Source organism: Erythrolamprus reginae, chromosome 3, assembly GCF_031021105.1.
Source record: "Erythrolamprus reginae isolate rEryReg1 chromosome 3, rEryReg1.hap1, whole genome shotgun sequence".
Classification (NCBI taxonomy): domain Eukaryota; kingdom Metazoa; phylum Chordata; class Lepidosauria; order Squamata; family Dipsadidae; genus Erythrolamprus; species Erythrolamprus reginae.
The window spans coordinates 145,834,786-145,848,850 of record NC_091952.1 but is presented as its reverse complement, the minus strand read 5'-3'; the positions used below and the strand labels follow the sequence as shown (position 1 = coordinate 145,848,850).

Here is a 14,065-nt window from a genome sequence, read left to right as displayed (position 1 = left end):
TGTAGAGATATCTTCATTTTTAGTTACTTCAAAAATAAATTTAGTTCTTTTTCTAACATCTCTTTGTATTTTTTCTTTATATATAGTTGGATCCATTGACCAACTCTTTTTCTGCTGATTACCTTTCCATGTTATTATTATTGGATTATGATCTGCCTAGTTATTAATTCCTATTTCTATTTTATCAATTTTGTTTTGGAAGTCAACTGTCGTCCAGGCCATGTCAATCCTGGTCCAAGATTGATGCGGGTATGAATAAAAAGTGTATTGTTTGTTTATTTATTTATAAATTAACTAAATGAATGAATAAATAAATAAAAATATTGGTTGTCCATCTTGTGTATCTCCCTTCAATGCATCTTGTAAATTGTATTCTGCTGCTATGGCAAAAAATGAAGGAAATCTGTTATATGCTTATATCCAATTAAAATTTAAGGGATACTAAAGAAAGCTTATTAGAAAATTCTGAACAATGGGATTTTAAAACCATAAAGGCAAAACTACTGTGAAATCTATTAGCAAAAGACGTAAATGCAAACAAAGGAAAACAGAGTAAAGGTTATTTGGAAACTTCACAGAAGCTCAGAAGCTGTATGAAAGAACAAGTTCATTAACAAGAGTTTTTTTCTGAAAAAATATAGTAGATGAAGCTTTAGAATAGCAAAGACATGTAGGAATAAAAACTGTAAATGATAAAGATGCTGCATATTAATGTTGAAGGAAAAGAAGCAATCCTGTATCAGGTTGACTTTTCAGCGGCTATCCTAAAATACGCAGTTCCTTTATGAATGTGTTAGAAACAAATTCTCCAAGCAGACCTAACAATAGTGTTAGGGAAAGGGAAATAGATTCCTACAGGGAAAGGAAGCTGGTAGGAAATTACAATCAGAATAAAAAAACAAGGACAAAAATTGTTTTAAAACGAAGAAAGCCAGATATTCAATATTCAAAGCAAAGTGACATAAAGGAATTTACAAAGAACTAGAGAAATTAATTAAAGTTATAGTGACATAGGTGTGGAGTAGTGTAGTGTTTTTAGTATAAAGCAACATTTGATTAACTGATCTTGATTCTACCAAATTATGTACTGAAAGATTCTTTATTGATAGCAGTAAAGCAGAAAATGCTAGAAATTTTGAAATTTAATGCTATTATTATCCTGTAATTGTGAAAGATGTCCTATGTTTCAGACTTGAGAAAGCTTAGTAAAATAATGAAAGGATTCACAATTCAATTTAAAACTAGTGAATTTATAATTCCAAAGTAGTTAGATGTTTTGAAGTATTTGCATTAAGAATAATGCGGAGAAAAACAATGAATCACAAAAAGAAAAAAGATGAATATTCAATCAAAAGCCCTTTGGAAATGGGAAAAGCAGAGACAGATATGCAGTTTCAATGCTTCCCACAATACAATTAGGACAAAAAAATTTAAAGACACTTGGAAGAACAAAATAAAAAGAATACAGAAATGCAAAGAATACAAAAGATGCAAAGTATGCATCTTTTCTACAGTCTGGATACAGTTTTGTAATACAGAAAGTAAAGAAGACAACAAGCAGAAAAAGCAATTTAAACCCATTATAATGGAGGTTTATGAATGAGAACGACAGCCCCCCGTGCTCTGGGAATGGAATATTACTGATCCCAAGATGTTTGCACTGGTGGCACAGAGATTAGAATGCAGTACTGCAGCTAATTCTATTGACTGCAGGCTGCCAGCAGTTTGGCAGTGCGATTCTCAGCAGCTGAAGGTTGACTCAGCCTTCCATCCTTCTGAGGCCAGTAAAATGAGGACTCAGATGGTTGGAGGCGATATGCAATATAAAAGTCTAAGTGCTATTGCTATTTGCATTTAGCCTGTATGTGATCCTAAGTCATCCTAACAATTTCCTAGCTTGTACTACATTGTCAACAGGATCCTGAGCGACCCTCTCTGAAGAACAGAATCAAGAGAACAAATGCATCCTGGATGAAGAATATTTAACAGGATAATGATCCTGCCAACTGAAAGGATTTGAATACAAGACAAAAAGGGGCACAGCTGGGCTTCTACACTCTGGAACTAATACAGATGGAGAAAGAATATCAAGCCATGTTAGTAATAGACTTTAGTCAAGGCAACTGTCAGCCCTGAAGCCATTTTGGAAGCATCTGCAGGGCTGCCACAGCAAGGTCAGGTGGAGCTGTCAGAACGTGAGGAGGGAGGTAGTAATAGCTAGGGGGGGTGTAGCCAAAATGGATGGTTTTCCTGTGGGAGCCAAGGATGCTTTAACAGGTGTTGGAAGGATGTGAACCAGAGGCAGCCAGAGTTGGGACTGTGACCTGATTGGACCATGTGGTGGACATGAGACCTGGAGGCAAGAACTTTGCGTTTTGATTTGGGTGGGGAAAACCCTGGGTCCTACAGAGTCGGGTTTTCACCAGCTGTGCCAATATGATATCCCAAATAAAATTTGCTTGGAGGAAACTCTAAGCCTCAGCGTTTTGATTGTTTTGGGGTTATTACTTGGAACTGTGACAGCAACACTACAAATGTTGCTAATTTGCTGAGTAGAATGATAACTATGCAGAGATTTGTGATATTGTAAAGAGATCACCCTATCAAATATTAACTACATAAAATATAGGAGAATCTCTTCATTATTATGTAATTCAAATGTATTTAGATGATTAAATCCTATTGGTTGAGAAGATTTGATGGACCTCAGGAATAAACAAAAGCTAATTAGGTACACTACTAGGTAGGGATGGAAAACAAAAGCTATCTCCTGGAACATTCCTCTTTCCTTTTCAACCTTCTGCCACCTTACCTACTGTCTGTCAGCTGCTACTATAAGTTATCTGGAAAAGAATACACATAAATTTAAGGTTTCCTTTTTAATGTGCCATTATACAAAATGTATTATACAAAAATGTTTCACTCTGCTATGTAATCATTCAGTTCAATGCTTTAGCATAAAGCTTAAGAATGCATCATAAAAGAAGCAAAACTATACTATATGCTAGTTCATAGTTTACAATGGTTTACATAGCGCAGCAGGTGGTTTCATGCTAATCTAACTTAATTATAGTTAGATGTAAGATACCCATTACTTAGATTACATGCGATAAAAGACAAATCTCTTGCTAATTTAATAATGTTGAATCTAAATTGAATACATCCATGCAAAAAAAAAAATCCCACCCAAAGTATAACTTTCAACAATATACAAAATAAAAGAAGCTTAAAATAAAACTTTTCCCCTAGCTTCTGCACTATTCTTATTCATTTGATTCTTACTTGGGGTCAGAAATGAATGGGCAACACCCAGCTTTATCTCCTTAGTAGTAAATTCACCATGGGCAATGTATATTTGTTACCATTTTCAAAAGAATACAAGTGTGCTTAACACATTTATAGTTTTTTATTCATTCTGGAAATGTTCTTTTTCCATCACTCTCATTTGGAACTTGAAGCACCTACTCCAAGTTCAACACAGAGATGTTTTGAACACTTCCAGAATGTCTAGATTCCTTCCTTCCTTCCTTCCTTCCTTCCTTCCTCCCTCCCTCCCTCCCTCCCTCCCATCCATCCATCCATCCACATGCTGTCACAATCATAGGACTATTGGTGGCTAACAAAAACACACAACAGCATATAAAAATATAAGAATAAATCAAAGAAAGCAAAACATCTGCTTTGAGGTTCAAATGCTTTGCATGCTGACCTAAAATGTCTTTAGAAAAAGCACTATGCAGAATTCAGCATTGTCAACCATCAGTAATACAATTGCAATAGCATTTTAAAAACTGCTCTAGAGGAAATGTTCTGAGGTTTTCAGAATGCCAGATTTGCTAAGGAATCAAAGATTTGCCATAAGAATTTTAGTCCAGACTGCATACATTTTGGCAATGTTAGATATTATAAGATTGTATCAGTAAAATAGTTGCTTTTCACTTTTAATCTTTAAATTAGAATTCAAGTGCCAGCAAGCATAAGAAAGGTTATTTATTAGAGTGGTACACTGCGCAATACTCCTGTCTTTCCTGTTGATTTCAGGACTACAGGATTAAGTCTTAAATAAATAACATGTACATTGTATCTAAAATAAATATATAACTTAAAATGAAGCATCTTGTTAAATATTTTTGGATTAAATAAAGTTCAAGAAGTAGATCACTTCAGGAGAGTCTTTCACAGTTTTTCAGAGCACTATTCAGCAACAGTTTTGTAATAAAAATCCAGTTGCCTGATTCATTGTTTGCTTGGTTCATGCCAAAGTCATTTTCCACTTGTAAGAAGACAAATTTCAAATCTTCTCGGGTTGTAGCTCCACTTGGTGAACAAGTCCTCTGTGAATAAATGTGGTTCTGTCTCTCAGAGAATTATTTCAATTTAGAGATACAATTTGCTTCTTTAACAAAGCATTATCTCATTGAAAACAAAGTTTTTCTCATTCGTACAAGTTCTTCTTTAAGCGTCTCGTAGAAAGGGTATTTTTCCATTCAATTGTGAATGTAGAACTTGTTTCATCACTTACACCTGTATTTGTAATAAAAGGATGCCTCAGGTTAAAACAAATCACTTATACAACATTTGATTTATAATACTAATTTTTAATGACTCTATACCCGTGATGGCGAACCTATGGCACACATGCCACAGGTGGCACGCGGAGCCATATGGGAGGGCACGCAACACTTTTCTATGTTTCAGATCCAGCGCACACGCACATGCTGGCCAGCTGATTTTTAGCCTTTGGGAAGGCCGTTTCCTACTCCAGACACTTTAGGGTGCTTCCCTGAAACTCCAGAGGCAAAAAAGTCCCCCAACGGACAAATTGGAAGTTCAGAAAAATGCACTTTTGGTTTGTCCGTTTGGGCATTTTTTTAACCTAACAGCAGGGGGGTGGGTAGAGCTGTACCAGTATGAACCCACTGATTGTTGGCATCTCTGTGTGGAAGAAGCTCTCAACTGGTGCTTCGGATGAAGTTTAAAGGCCAGCATTAAGACAGGGCAGGGGGGCAGGAGGGCTCTTCTGACACGGAAACAACAGGGGAAAAAATGCCGAAAATCAGTGGGTTCATACTGGTACAGCTCTTCAGACCACACCAGCATGATGCCATCACTGCCTACCAGGAAGGCCTGCGCAAATGTGCAGGGGGCAGCAGGGGGGGATAGATGCGTGCGGGGGAGAGAAGGGATCTTGGCACATGCACGCATGCTTACAAACACACACACAGCCTTTTGGCACACAAACCAAAAAAGGTTCACCATCACTACTCTATACTATAATATTGACAGCCATCTCCAAACAGAATTAGGATAAACTAGAGCTATTTCAGGGTTAATGCAAACTAATTGGCTGGAGGCTTATATTGATGCATTCTCATGGAGTTCAGCAGAACTAATGACATTCAACCTGCTAACCTCCTACAACAGATCCAGTTATACTCTCTCAAAGCATTTAATCTGATTAGAGAAATCCCATCAGAGGATTATGTGTATCTTCAAAATCCAAGATCATTTTAAAGGAAATGGCTTCCAAGGAAAAATGTGGTCTACAGTAGCTGAAGGAATTCAATGGAAATAGGAAATAGCAGCTGCCATAGAATGGCAAAGAGGGGTAAATAATGTGTATGTTAAAAAAAATGTGCCTGAGCTGCAGAAATTTTCAGGGGGGAAAAGTTAAGAAGTGCCTGGATCACAGTACCAAAATAGTTGACTAGTGTCAAGCCCTCTGAGGCAGACAAACTCAGAAATCAAGACAACGTAGATTTCTGGAAAGACCTATATTGTTGGTAGAATAAAGCACAGAAGCTAGAAAGCCTGCTAAAGCAGCTTTCCAGATAAATTTGGACATGGCATAATTAAGACAGATTTACTCTTACACTTTTCCTTCCCTTGGGCTGAGGTGTTCTGTTTTCTTTCCAGTGCCTCACAACTACCGTAGTTCATCACAAATAAGTAGATCCCAGTGAGACAAAATGCAAGAGCAGAAACAATCAGTAACATTTACTCTGGATTCTCAAAATTGTTTCTAAAGAACTTCTTATAATTAACCCAGTATGATAAGCATATTAATCTTCTACATGAGAGAAAAGAACCAACCCATTAAATAGTCTCTCCCATATCAACAAACTGAAGGTCAAGTTTATCCAGATATTATCTGCTGAAAGAGTTACCTTGCAATTCTTGGACAGTTCATTGATTGACAGTTATTCCCAATTTAACCTTCTCTTCATTCTCTACATCATATACTCCTTGTTTGTGACATCTAGAAAATTGGGGGGGGGGGGGGGGGAAGGAGCCAAGATTAAAACTAATTCTGAACTTACACAGATATTCAAAGGATCTATGATTGTTCCATTCTAATCTTTAAGATATAATATGGGAAATCCCATCCTGCATTTCTGGCATAGAACCACCACAAAATATTGAATTCATTGCATTAAAACTGGTTTTAGTCCTTTACAAGCTGGTTCATGTGAGGTGTCTTGATTGCCACTCAATAATGAAAAAAGTAATTGAATATAATTTCTAAGGTCACATGGTCAAAGCAGAAGAACAAAAACAGGATTCAAATTCTCTGCATGTTTTATCAACTATTTGTCATAAAGACATAATTTGCTTTTCTCATAGGTGGTATTGAAATCAAATTTAGGTGAAATAGAATTTTTAAAAAATCAGTTAAACTCTGGTACACCCTGTGGAAAGGCTTAGGCAAATATATCAGTTTAGTTCCCATTCAGAAAAGATCCTTAAGATTGATGGGAAGCTGAAGCAGGCAAGAGCTACAAATATTTGTGCATATTTTTTAGAACTTATTGGATCTGTCAACCTTTTCTGAAGCTCAGATTCCATAAGGCAAAGGTTTCCTCTGCCATTTATGCTCAATTCTAAAGGGCAGTGCTCATCTTCGATTTACAGCCAAAGAGCTAGCATTGTCCAAAGACATTTCCATAGTCTTGTAGCCAGCATGATTGTATACCAAAGGTGCACAAGAATGCTGTTACCTTCCCATCAAAGAAGTATCTATTTATCTATGTGCTAGCTGGCAGAAGTGAGGCAATTAATGGAATTTCCCTCCGTCATGTGATACTCGTCTCCAACAGCCAACCTTCTGGTCACAAGCCCAGTGTCTTAACTGCTCAGCGACTACGCTCCTTCAGATTCCATAGAAATCCTAAAGTTAATTTTGCTTAAGAGACACTCAGAAAATGGTCACAAAGCACATGCTGTATTTCTATCATCAAAGTGCTATAGGCTTGGGTAAGAGGCTATATAGACCTCTCAGAAAGCCTTTAAAAAACAGAGATCATACAAATAAATGCATACTTTTTTCCTTCATGAGACCAGATTTCTAAATCATCATAAGCTAAAGGAAGTTCTATGTCTCCACACATCTCAATCCTATTAAACTACTTGCCTCAGCATCAATAATACTGCAATGATGATAAGACACAGAGATGAAAGAATCACTGCTGTAACTGCCAGGATAGTTGTACGATCATAACCATCCATGGTTTTTTCCACTGGAAGGCTAAGAGCATGGCACCTCTCCCCATGGTAGTCTTCCTGGCATCTAGGAATTAAAAAAATTAAAAATCAATATATGAATCTTATTCCATAGGGCTGTAATAACATCTGTTACTGATATACATGGTTATTTCCATCTAAATTTAATGCCCATGAACATTAGTGTGCCTCAGACTAATCCATTTTAAAAAAATAATAATTTGAATATCAAAATATCATGCAGGCATGTATCAAAATAAAGCATTTGCCTCTAGTTATCTTGTTAATTGGCAGATAGCATCCCAAGAAGCTAATTCACCTTCCAGCCAATGCCTTTCTTCCTCATGATTTTCTCAGAAGCCTGTTTCTCTGGGAATTGGCCACCTCATGAGTATATCCCACTGATGTAAGGCCTAAACCTTTATTCTCCAATGATAAAAGAACAGGCTTAGCAAGTTATTCAGAGGTTCCCAGTTTTCACTCACTGCTTCATATTTTCTCACTGCTTATTTCTCACTTTATTGCTTTCCATTGTAAGAAAAGTTAAAAATATTTCTTTCAGACAGAAATATGCTTCCTAAAAAGAATGTATTTGCATGACAAAACCATGTTGACAGTAAACTTAGTTTCAAAGTCACAAATAGTACGTCTGTAAAATTTGTAACATTTTAAATTCTATTTTTATGGAAATGTGCATGCATACATAAGCAGACACACACATGTCAAATTCACATTTGCAAGTGGAATGTGAGTTTGCATTTACATACTACAACATAATAACAGTAGCAGATTCATAATGCTGCTTAGTGATTTTTATAGCATTGTTTGTCCTAATGAAAGGTATACATTTATATAAAGAGCTGTCACAGAATATTTTCTTCTATTTTTAATTCATTGTGTGTATTCTTACCACCTTTCAAGGTAGGCAAGATCAGGAAACTGCCGCTATTGAGTCTTGGATAATGGTTAGGATATTGTAACAGAATCCCGAAAGCTGTCCAAACTTTCTCTTCTTCAACTTATACCTGACATAGTTTTAAGATTCGTTCTCATGCTTTCTATTGTTCCAAGACTTGGATATGAGAATATCAAAAGTGGTTTTTATTTTGAAAAGTGACTGGATTGATTTTTTTGAGGAAAAACAAGACATTTCGCTTCCTATCCTGGAAGCTTCATCAGCTGTATTGGCGATGGAAGGACAATTATTGACAATTGAGATTAGGGGGGAAGATAGGTTCTGACAGGATGGGGTGGGGGTTGGAATGGAAACTGGTCTTAACACTCTCTGAGAATTGTTGTGGCTATTTGGGGTTTTATCTGTGACCTTAGGGTTAACTGAGTCAGAGGTGTAAAATCTTCTTGGAACAGCCAATAGGACTGTGTTGTAAACTGGGGATAAATTGATCAATGTTAACATAAATTTATGTTATGGGGCTACAGCTGGTACAAAATGCAGCAGTGCATTGCAATAACGGGCGTACAAAGATACACCCGCATTACTCCAAACGTACGTGAGCTGCATTGGCTACCAGGCAGTCTCCAGACACAATTCAAGGTATTGATTATCACCTTTAAAGCCCTCCATGACTCAGGGCCAGATTATCTACGGGACTATCTCCTGCCTCACATCTCGCTGTGACCAGTAAGGGCCCACAGAGGCAGACTCCTCCAGGTCCTGTATGCCAAACAATGCCAGCTGGCGGGACCTCGGGTAAGAGCCTTCTCTGTTGCAGCTCTGACCCTTTGGAATCAACTACCACCAGAGATCCGTACTATCTCCACCCTGCCAGTCTTCCGGAAGGCCGTCAAGACCTGGTTTTTCCGTCAGGTCTGGAACTAGGAATGACTACTTGTTTGCATGGGTTTTTTTAGAGTATTATATTTTACTATGGTGTTGTTGTTATTGTTGTTATATTTTATAGTTTCTGTATTTTATGACTACTATTAGCCAGCCTGAGTCCCTCTTGGAGAGGGTGGCATACTAATATAAATAATAAAAAAATGAATGAATGAATGAATGTTTACTCCCATTTCAAACCAATTGTCCTTTCTATCCAAAATGTGGACTTTGCTGTCTTCAAAAGAATGACCGCTATCTTTCAAATGCAGATGGACTGCTGACTCTTGTCCTGATGGGTTAGATTTCTTATGTTGTGCCATGCACTTATAAAGAGGTTGCTTTGATTCACCAATGTACAGCTCTGTACAAGTGCCATTGCATTGCATATAACATTGCATATCACAATATAGCTCTCTTTGTGTTAAGGTATTTTAAGTAATATATTAACTTCTTTATACTACTACTATTACGACTGTCTATACTATACATACAATACACTAGTATCTTACTAGTACCTTGCTACAACTATCTTAGTTCAACAACTCACAGGAACCAACTTTTATATCGTTACAGCTTCTTCAAAGCATACTTCCACGAACAGCAACAGCACACAGCTAACAGTGAACAGATAGAGAAAGAGCAGGGAGCTCTTGCCTAGTTAAATACTTTTCACATAATTGCTAGGTTGCTGCACGCTCAACTGCCTCTGAATGACTCAGCATTCTTAACAGAGGACTACTTTCTGCATTACCTAGGGATTTTTAATTCCTGACATTGGAGTGGACAAGTTTCTGCCTTAATGTATTCTTGGGCTTAAAATGTACAGGCATGTGATATTGATTGAAAATCCTCCTGAACCTTTCAGATATTCCAGCAACATATTGAATGACAAAGCTGCTTTGCCTGTTGCTCTCATGCTGGGTCTTTTTTGGGATTTGATGAAGGCCGGTTAGGATATCCACATGTTCTGAGTGATTCCTTGGTGTGTTTTTCAATGTAAAAACCACTTTTGATACAATTGTGACCAGTCTAATTGAGAATCCTCATAAACACAGCTCTAATGAGAGAATGTAAAGAAATATCCTGGTATTCTTTATCTTTCTTTTTAAATAAGAGTTTCAGTATACAACTCTCCTCTCTTGTTATCAGTATGAACACCTAATTCATTTAACTGGAAAATAAATCTGCAATATAGCTATTTTTCCCTGCATGCAATTAACTATTACAGGATATAAATAGTATAAGTAACTTACATACAAGATGGAGATTTAAGTTTCTTAATATATTTGCATTTTCCATGAATACAATAATCCTTATATTTTCTCAAGCAGGGATCTCTTTTCTTTCCCTTTCCTTTTCTCCTTTTCTTCCCTCCATTATTTGGAGTCACAGATTCTTGCGGCTTGGACATGAAAGCAACTAGAAAAAGAAGGAAAACACCAATTTTACATTATGTGTTAGAATATTGAATCATATCCCAGGCGTTATAGCTCAAAATTGATTAGGAATGTTAGTGCTTGCATTTTTTCCCCTAGAAAATTAAGTTATGATGTACTTCTCTCCCTAAATATCCATGGTGAGATGAACAAGCTATAACCTTGTGTTCTCCCGAAACACATTTTGCAAAATGTCCAAGCTCCATGTTGACATTTGGATACAGCCTATATTGCCTGAATGACAGCTGAAGAATTCAAGTAGGATCCATAAGCACAATGAATCCTATTATCTCTAATCACAGTGCAACCTCAAGAGCTTTCTGCCATTATTGCAATTTTCAGTTATTCATTTAGGATTCATACACACATTCAGCACATTCAGAAAAGGCATACGGAATTACATATTGCCAAGGTTTGTTTTGTTCATGCTGATCACCACAATGCAAAGAAGCAAGAGATTACTGCTCTCTTTGTCTTTAACCTCTAAGGAAGAAAGCAACAGCAAAGGATTTCCATGAGGTTATCAAGATAGATGAGTTTCACATGAGAAAGTTTTTAGAGCAGTGTTTCCCAACCTTGGCAACTTGAAGATATTTGGACTTCAACTCCCAGAATTGGAGTTGAAGGCCAGATATCTTCAAATTGCCAAGGTTGGGAAACACTGTTTTAGAGTATAGATCATGCATGCTAAACTTGTTTGTGTCATGTGACATATCATGACTTTTTTTGCTTTTGTGGAACTGGGGTAGACATGGCCTGCATGTAATGCATCCACCAATCTGATAGGCCTGAATAGATCACTGCTTATTATTCTGACCCCAGCTATAGATCCTTACCTAGTTGAATTAGGAAAAGGTAGGGAAAAGTAGAAGTACTGAACTATTCTGTTATACACTATGCAATATATCTATTAGATCTCCATAAATGTAAAGGAAATATATAGCACAGTCCTTAAAAATCAGAAGAAAAGCAGGAGCACAGGTGATTTAATAAAAATCTGTGTACACACACACACACACACCAGCAACTGAGGACTCTCAATGACTAAAACAAGCAGGTCAGCTGAGTAGGCAGTCTTAGCTATATGGAAAGTCCGGATCCAAAGCTATGCTGAATAGTCAACCTAGTTAGAAAAGCTGCTCAGTGTTCTGCCCACACATTTGCTATGACTATTTCATGGGCATCAGTATTTGGCAGAAGCCATGCTAGGGTCTCAAGACAAAAATAGGCAAAGAGGATGAAACGGAAACCCAAGCTAGACGCCCCCAGATGGTACAACTTCGCCCTAGTGACTAAACTCAGTAAGGTAAGAAGAACCACACTGTGTGGGACAGGAACTGTGAGTCATTTGTGGATCCTCTCATCAATTGACAGCATTTATAGACTGGAAAATTAATATTTCTGTCTGGACATACCCACACATAAAGTAATTGATATGTGGGGATAAGCAATAGGTTCTATATGACCAGGACCATTATTTACCAGCTAATTCTTTCTCAAATCTCCCAGTGATTTTAATTCTATACAGTAGTGAAATACACCGTTTGTGATAGGGAAATAAGTAACATTCTGAGCCATACCTTGAGAGAGATTGCTTAAGGTATCTTCTTTGGATAACAAAACATCTTTCTGTCCTATATGTTCCAAAGCTTTTGGGGATGGGTGGAGATGGTGATTTGTCAAGCCGTCTCTGTTTTCTCTCCTGGGAGTTTCATTCTGGAGTACGCCAGTCCCCTCCCCATTCACCAGGATGGCACAAACTACAAGTAAAATTAAGGACATTTCAGTATTCTCCCCAAAAAGAAAGAAAATTTAGACATTCTAATATTACAAAATGTTAGAGTCATTTGTCATGCAATTCTCTCACAGAGCAGCAGAAATCAACTTACATTGCAGGAGGGGCAAAGATATTTATAGAACCACAGTGCAACACAAAAACAAAGGCATGAACAAAACAAGATATAAATGAAGGCCAGATTCACTTACATGTGAATGGCACACAAATGCACTAAGTATAGTAGATGTTCTCATATTTTCAAAACCACATGCCCAGCAAACACACATAGACAAACCTACTCCAGTCCAATTTTGTAAGACAAGTACAGCATAGATTGGGATGCTTACACCATTCCTCTGGGCAGCAATCTGCCTAATAGACTCAGGGACATAACAACTAGTGGAAAAACATTCTGATCTGAAAATACTTCCATGCACCTTTTAAAATTAGGATAAATTTAACCAACAGAGAATGTTGTTATAAACTTTGTGTAATTTACAAATTATATTTACATTTACTCTCAACTCTTACATTAGTGTCAAATGTTCCAGGGAATTCGATAAGGGCAAGGGGACTGAAAACGCATCCCTTTACTATATAAATAATACACCCATCCCAGCGATTCAACGCTATCATATAGTCCCATATTAGCTATCAAAACAAGCTAAATTTGGCAGTAGTGGAAAGAAGCCCTGACCCGCCAGGCAGCTTCTCGCAAAACCGCCAAGCAACTGTGTGAATGGACTTCCAATCCTGTTTTATTTTCGGTGCCATTACCAGGCAGAAGAAATAAGTCTCGTATTCGCTTAGGCGAAAGCAGGTACTGCGACCAACGTAACTTCGTAACTTAGAGCCCACAGTTATTTCGTCCATGCTCTCCAACATTCACGATCGGGATCTGTGTTTGCGTCCATTCGGGCGCAAAGCCATCCCGTTTCCCTGCGTACCTGCCGCCAGGACAACGCTCGAGATCATCGCCGCTCCTGGCAAGGCTTGCCACACCGCCGCTTCCTTCGCTCCTATCGGGCCCGACGGAGGGGCTGTAAAAGGGCGGGCCTTCCCCTGGACTTGCTTCTTAAGGCGGAGTACAGCAAGCGTCCGGGGCGGGCTCGTCCGGATGTCGCGCCGACTGTTCCCGGGGACCAAGACAAAGCAGCGTCAGCACCGCGCAGCGCCGACCGCCTCGCTGCCAGGCTGCTTCCAAGTGCAGCCACCCAGCGCCCCTCAGAGAGCAGCTCCCAGCCGGAGGGGGCCGGGCCAGGCCGGGCAGGACTCGACAGTAGACGCCACGCCCACTCCCCGGGCGAGAGCGCGGGCCCTCCTGCGGTGCGGTCGCCGGGAAGGAATCCCCCGCCCTGCCCTCGGGCGCGGCTGCTTCCTCGCCCGGTGTCATGTCGTCGGGGGAAATAGCGCTTCCCCGACTTTCGGCCGCTTTTGGAAGGACCGGAGTCTACCTTTCGCTCTTTGGCCGGCGATCCTCTGAAGAGTGGGCGCTACAGGTGGAACTGTCCG

General features: G+C 38.6%; 1 protein-coding gene across 1 annotated transcript; it reads right to left on the bottom strand.

The window, feature by feature from the left end:
- Window positions 1-3,975: 3,975 nt before the first annotated feature.
- On the bottom strand, window positions 3,976-13,858 carry HBEGF (heparin binding EGF like growth factor). The gene is made up of 6 exons (XM_070749055.1): window positions 13,501-13,858; window positions 12,357-12,536; window positions 10,594-10,759; window positions 7,412-7,567; window positions 6,168-6,259; window positions 3,976-4,524 (listed from the first exon to the last, which is right to left on the bottom strand). Exons 1-5 carry the CDS (start codon window positions 13,526-13,528, stop codon window positions 6,187-6,189), a joined length of 603 nt encoding a protein of 200 aa, XP_070605156.1. The 5' UTR covers window positions 13,529-13,858; the 3' UTR covers window positions 3,976-4,524; window positions 6,168-6,186.
- Between the last annotated feature and the right edge of the window lie 207 nt (window positions 13,859-14,065).

Bases quoted from the DNA above. Each gene is read 5' to 3' on its own strand.
- HBEGF (XM_070749055.1), bottom strand. From the start codon at position 13,528: ATGATCTCGAGCGTTGTCCTGGCGGCAG. The intron at 10,760-12,356 runs GTATGGCTCAGA...TTCTTTTTCTAG, and splicing joins CTTAAGCAATCTCTCTCAAG to TTGCTTTCATGTCCAAGCCG. The intron at 7,568-10,593 runs GTAAGTTACTTA...TTTAATTCCTAG, and splicing joins CTTAAATCTCCATCTTGTAT to ATGCCAGGAAGACTACCATG.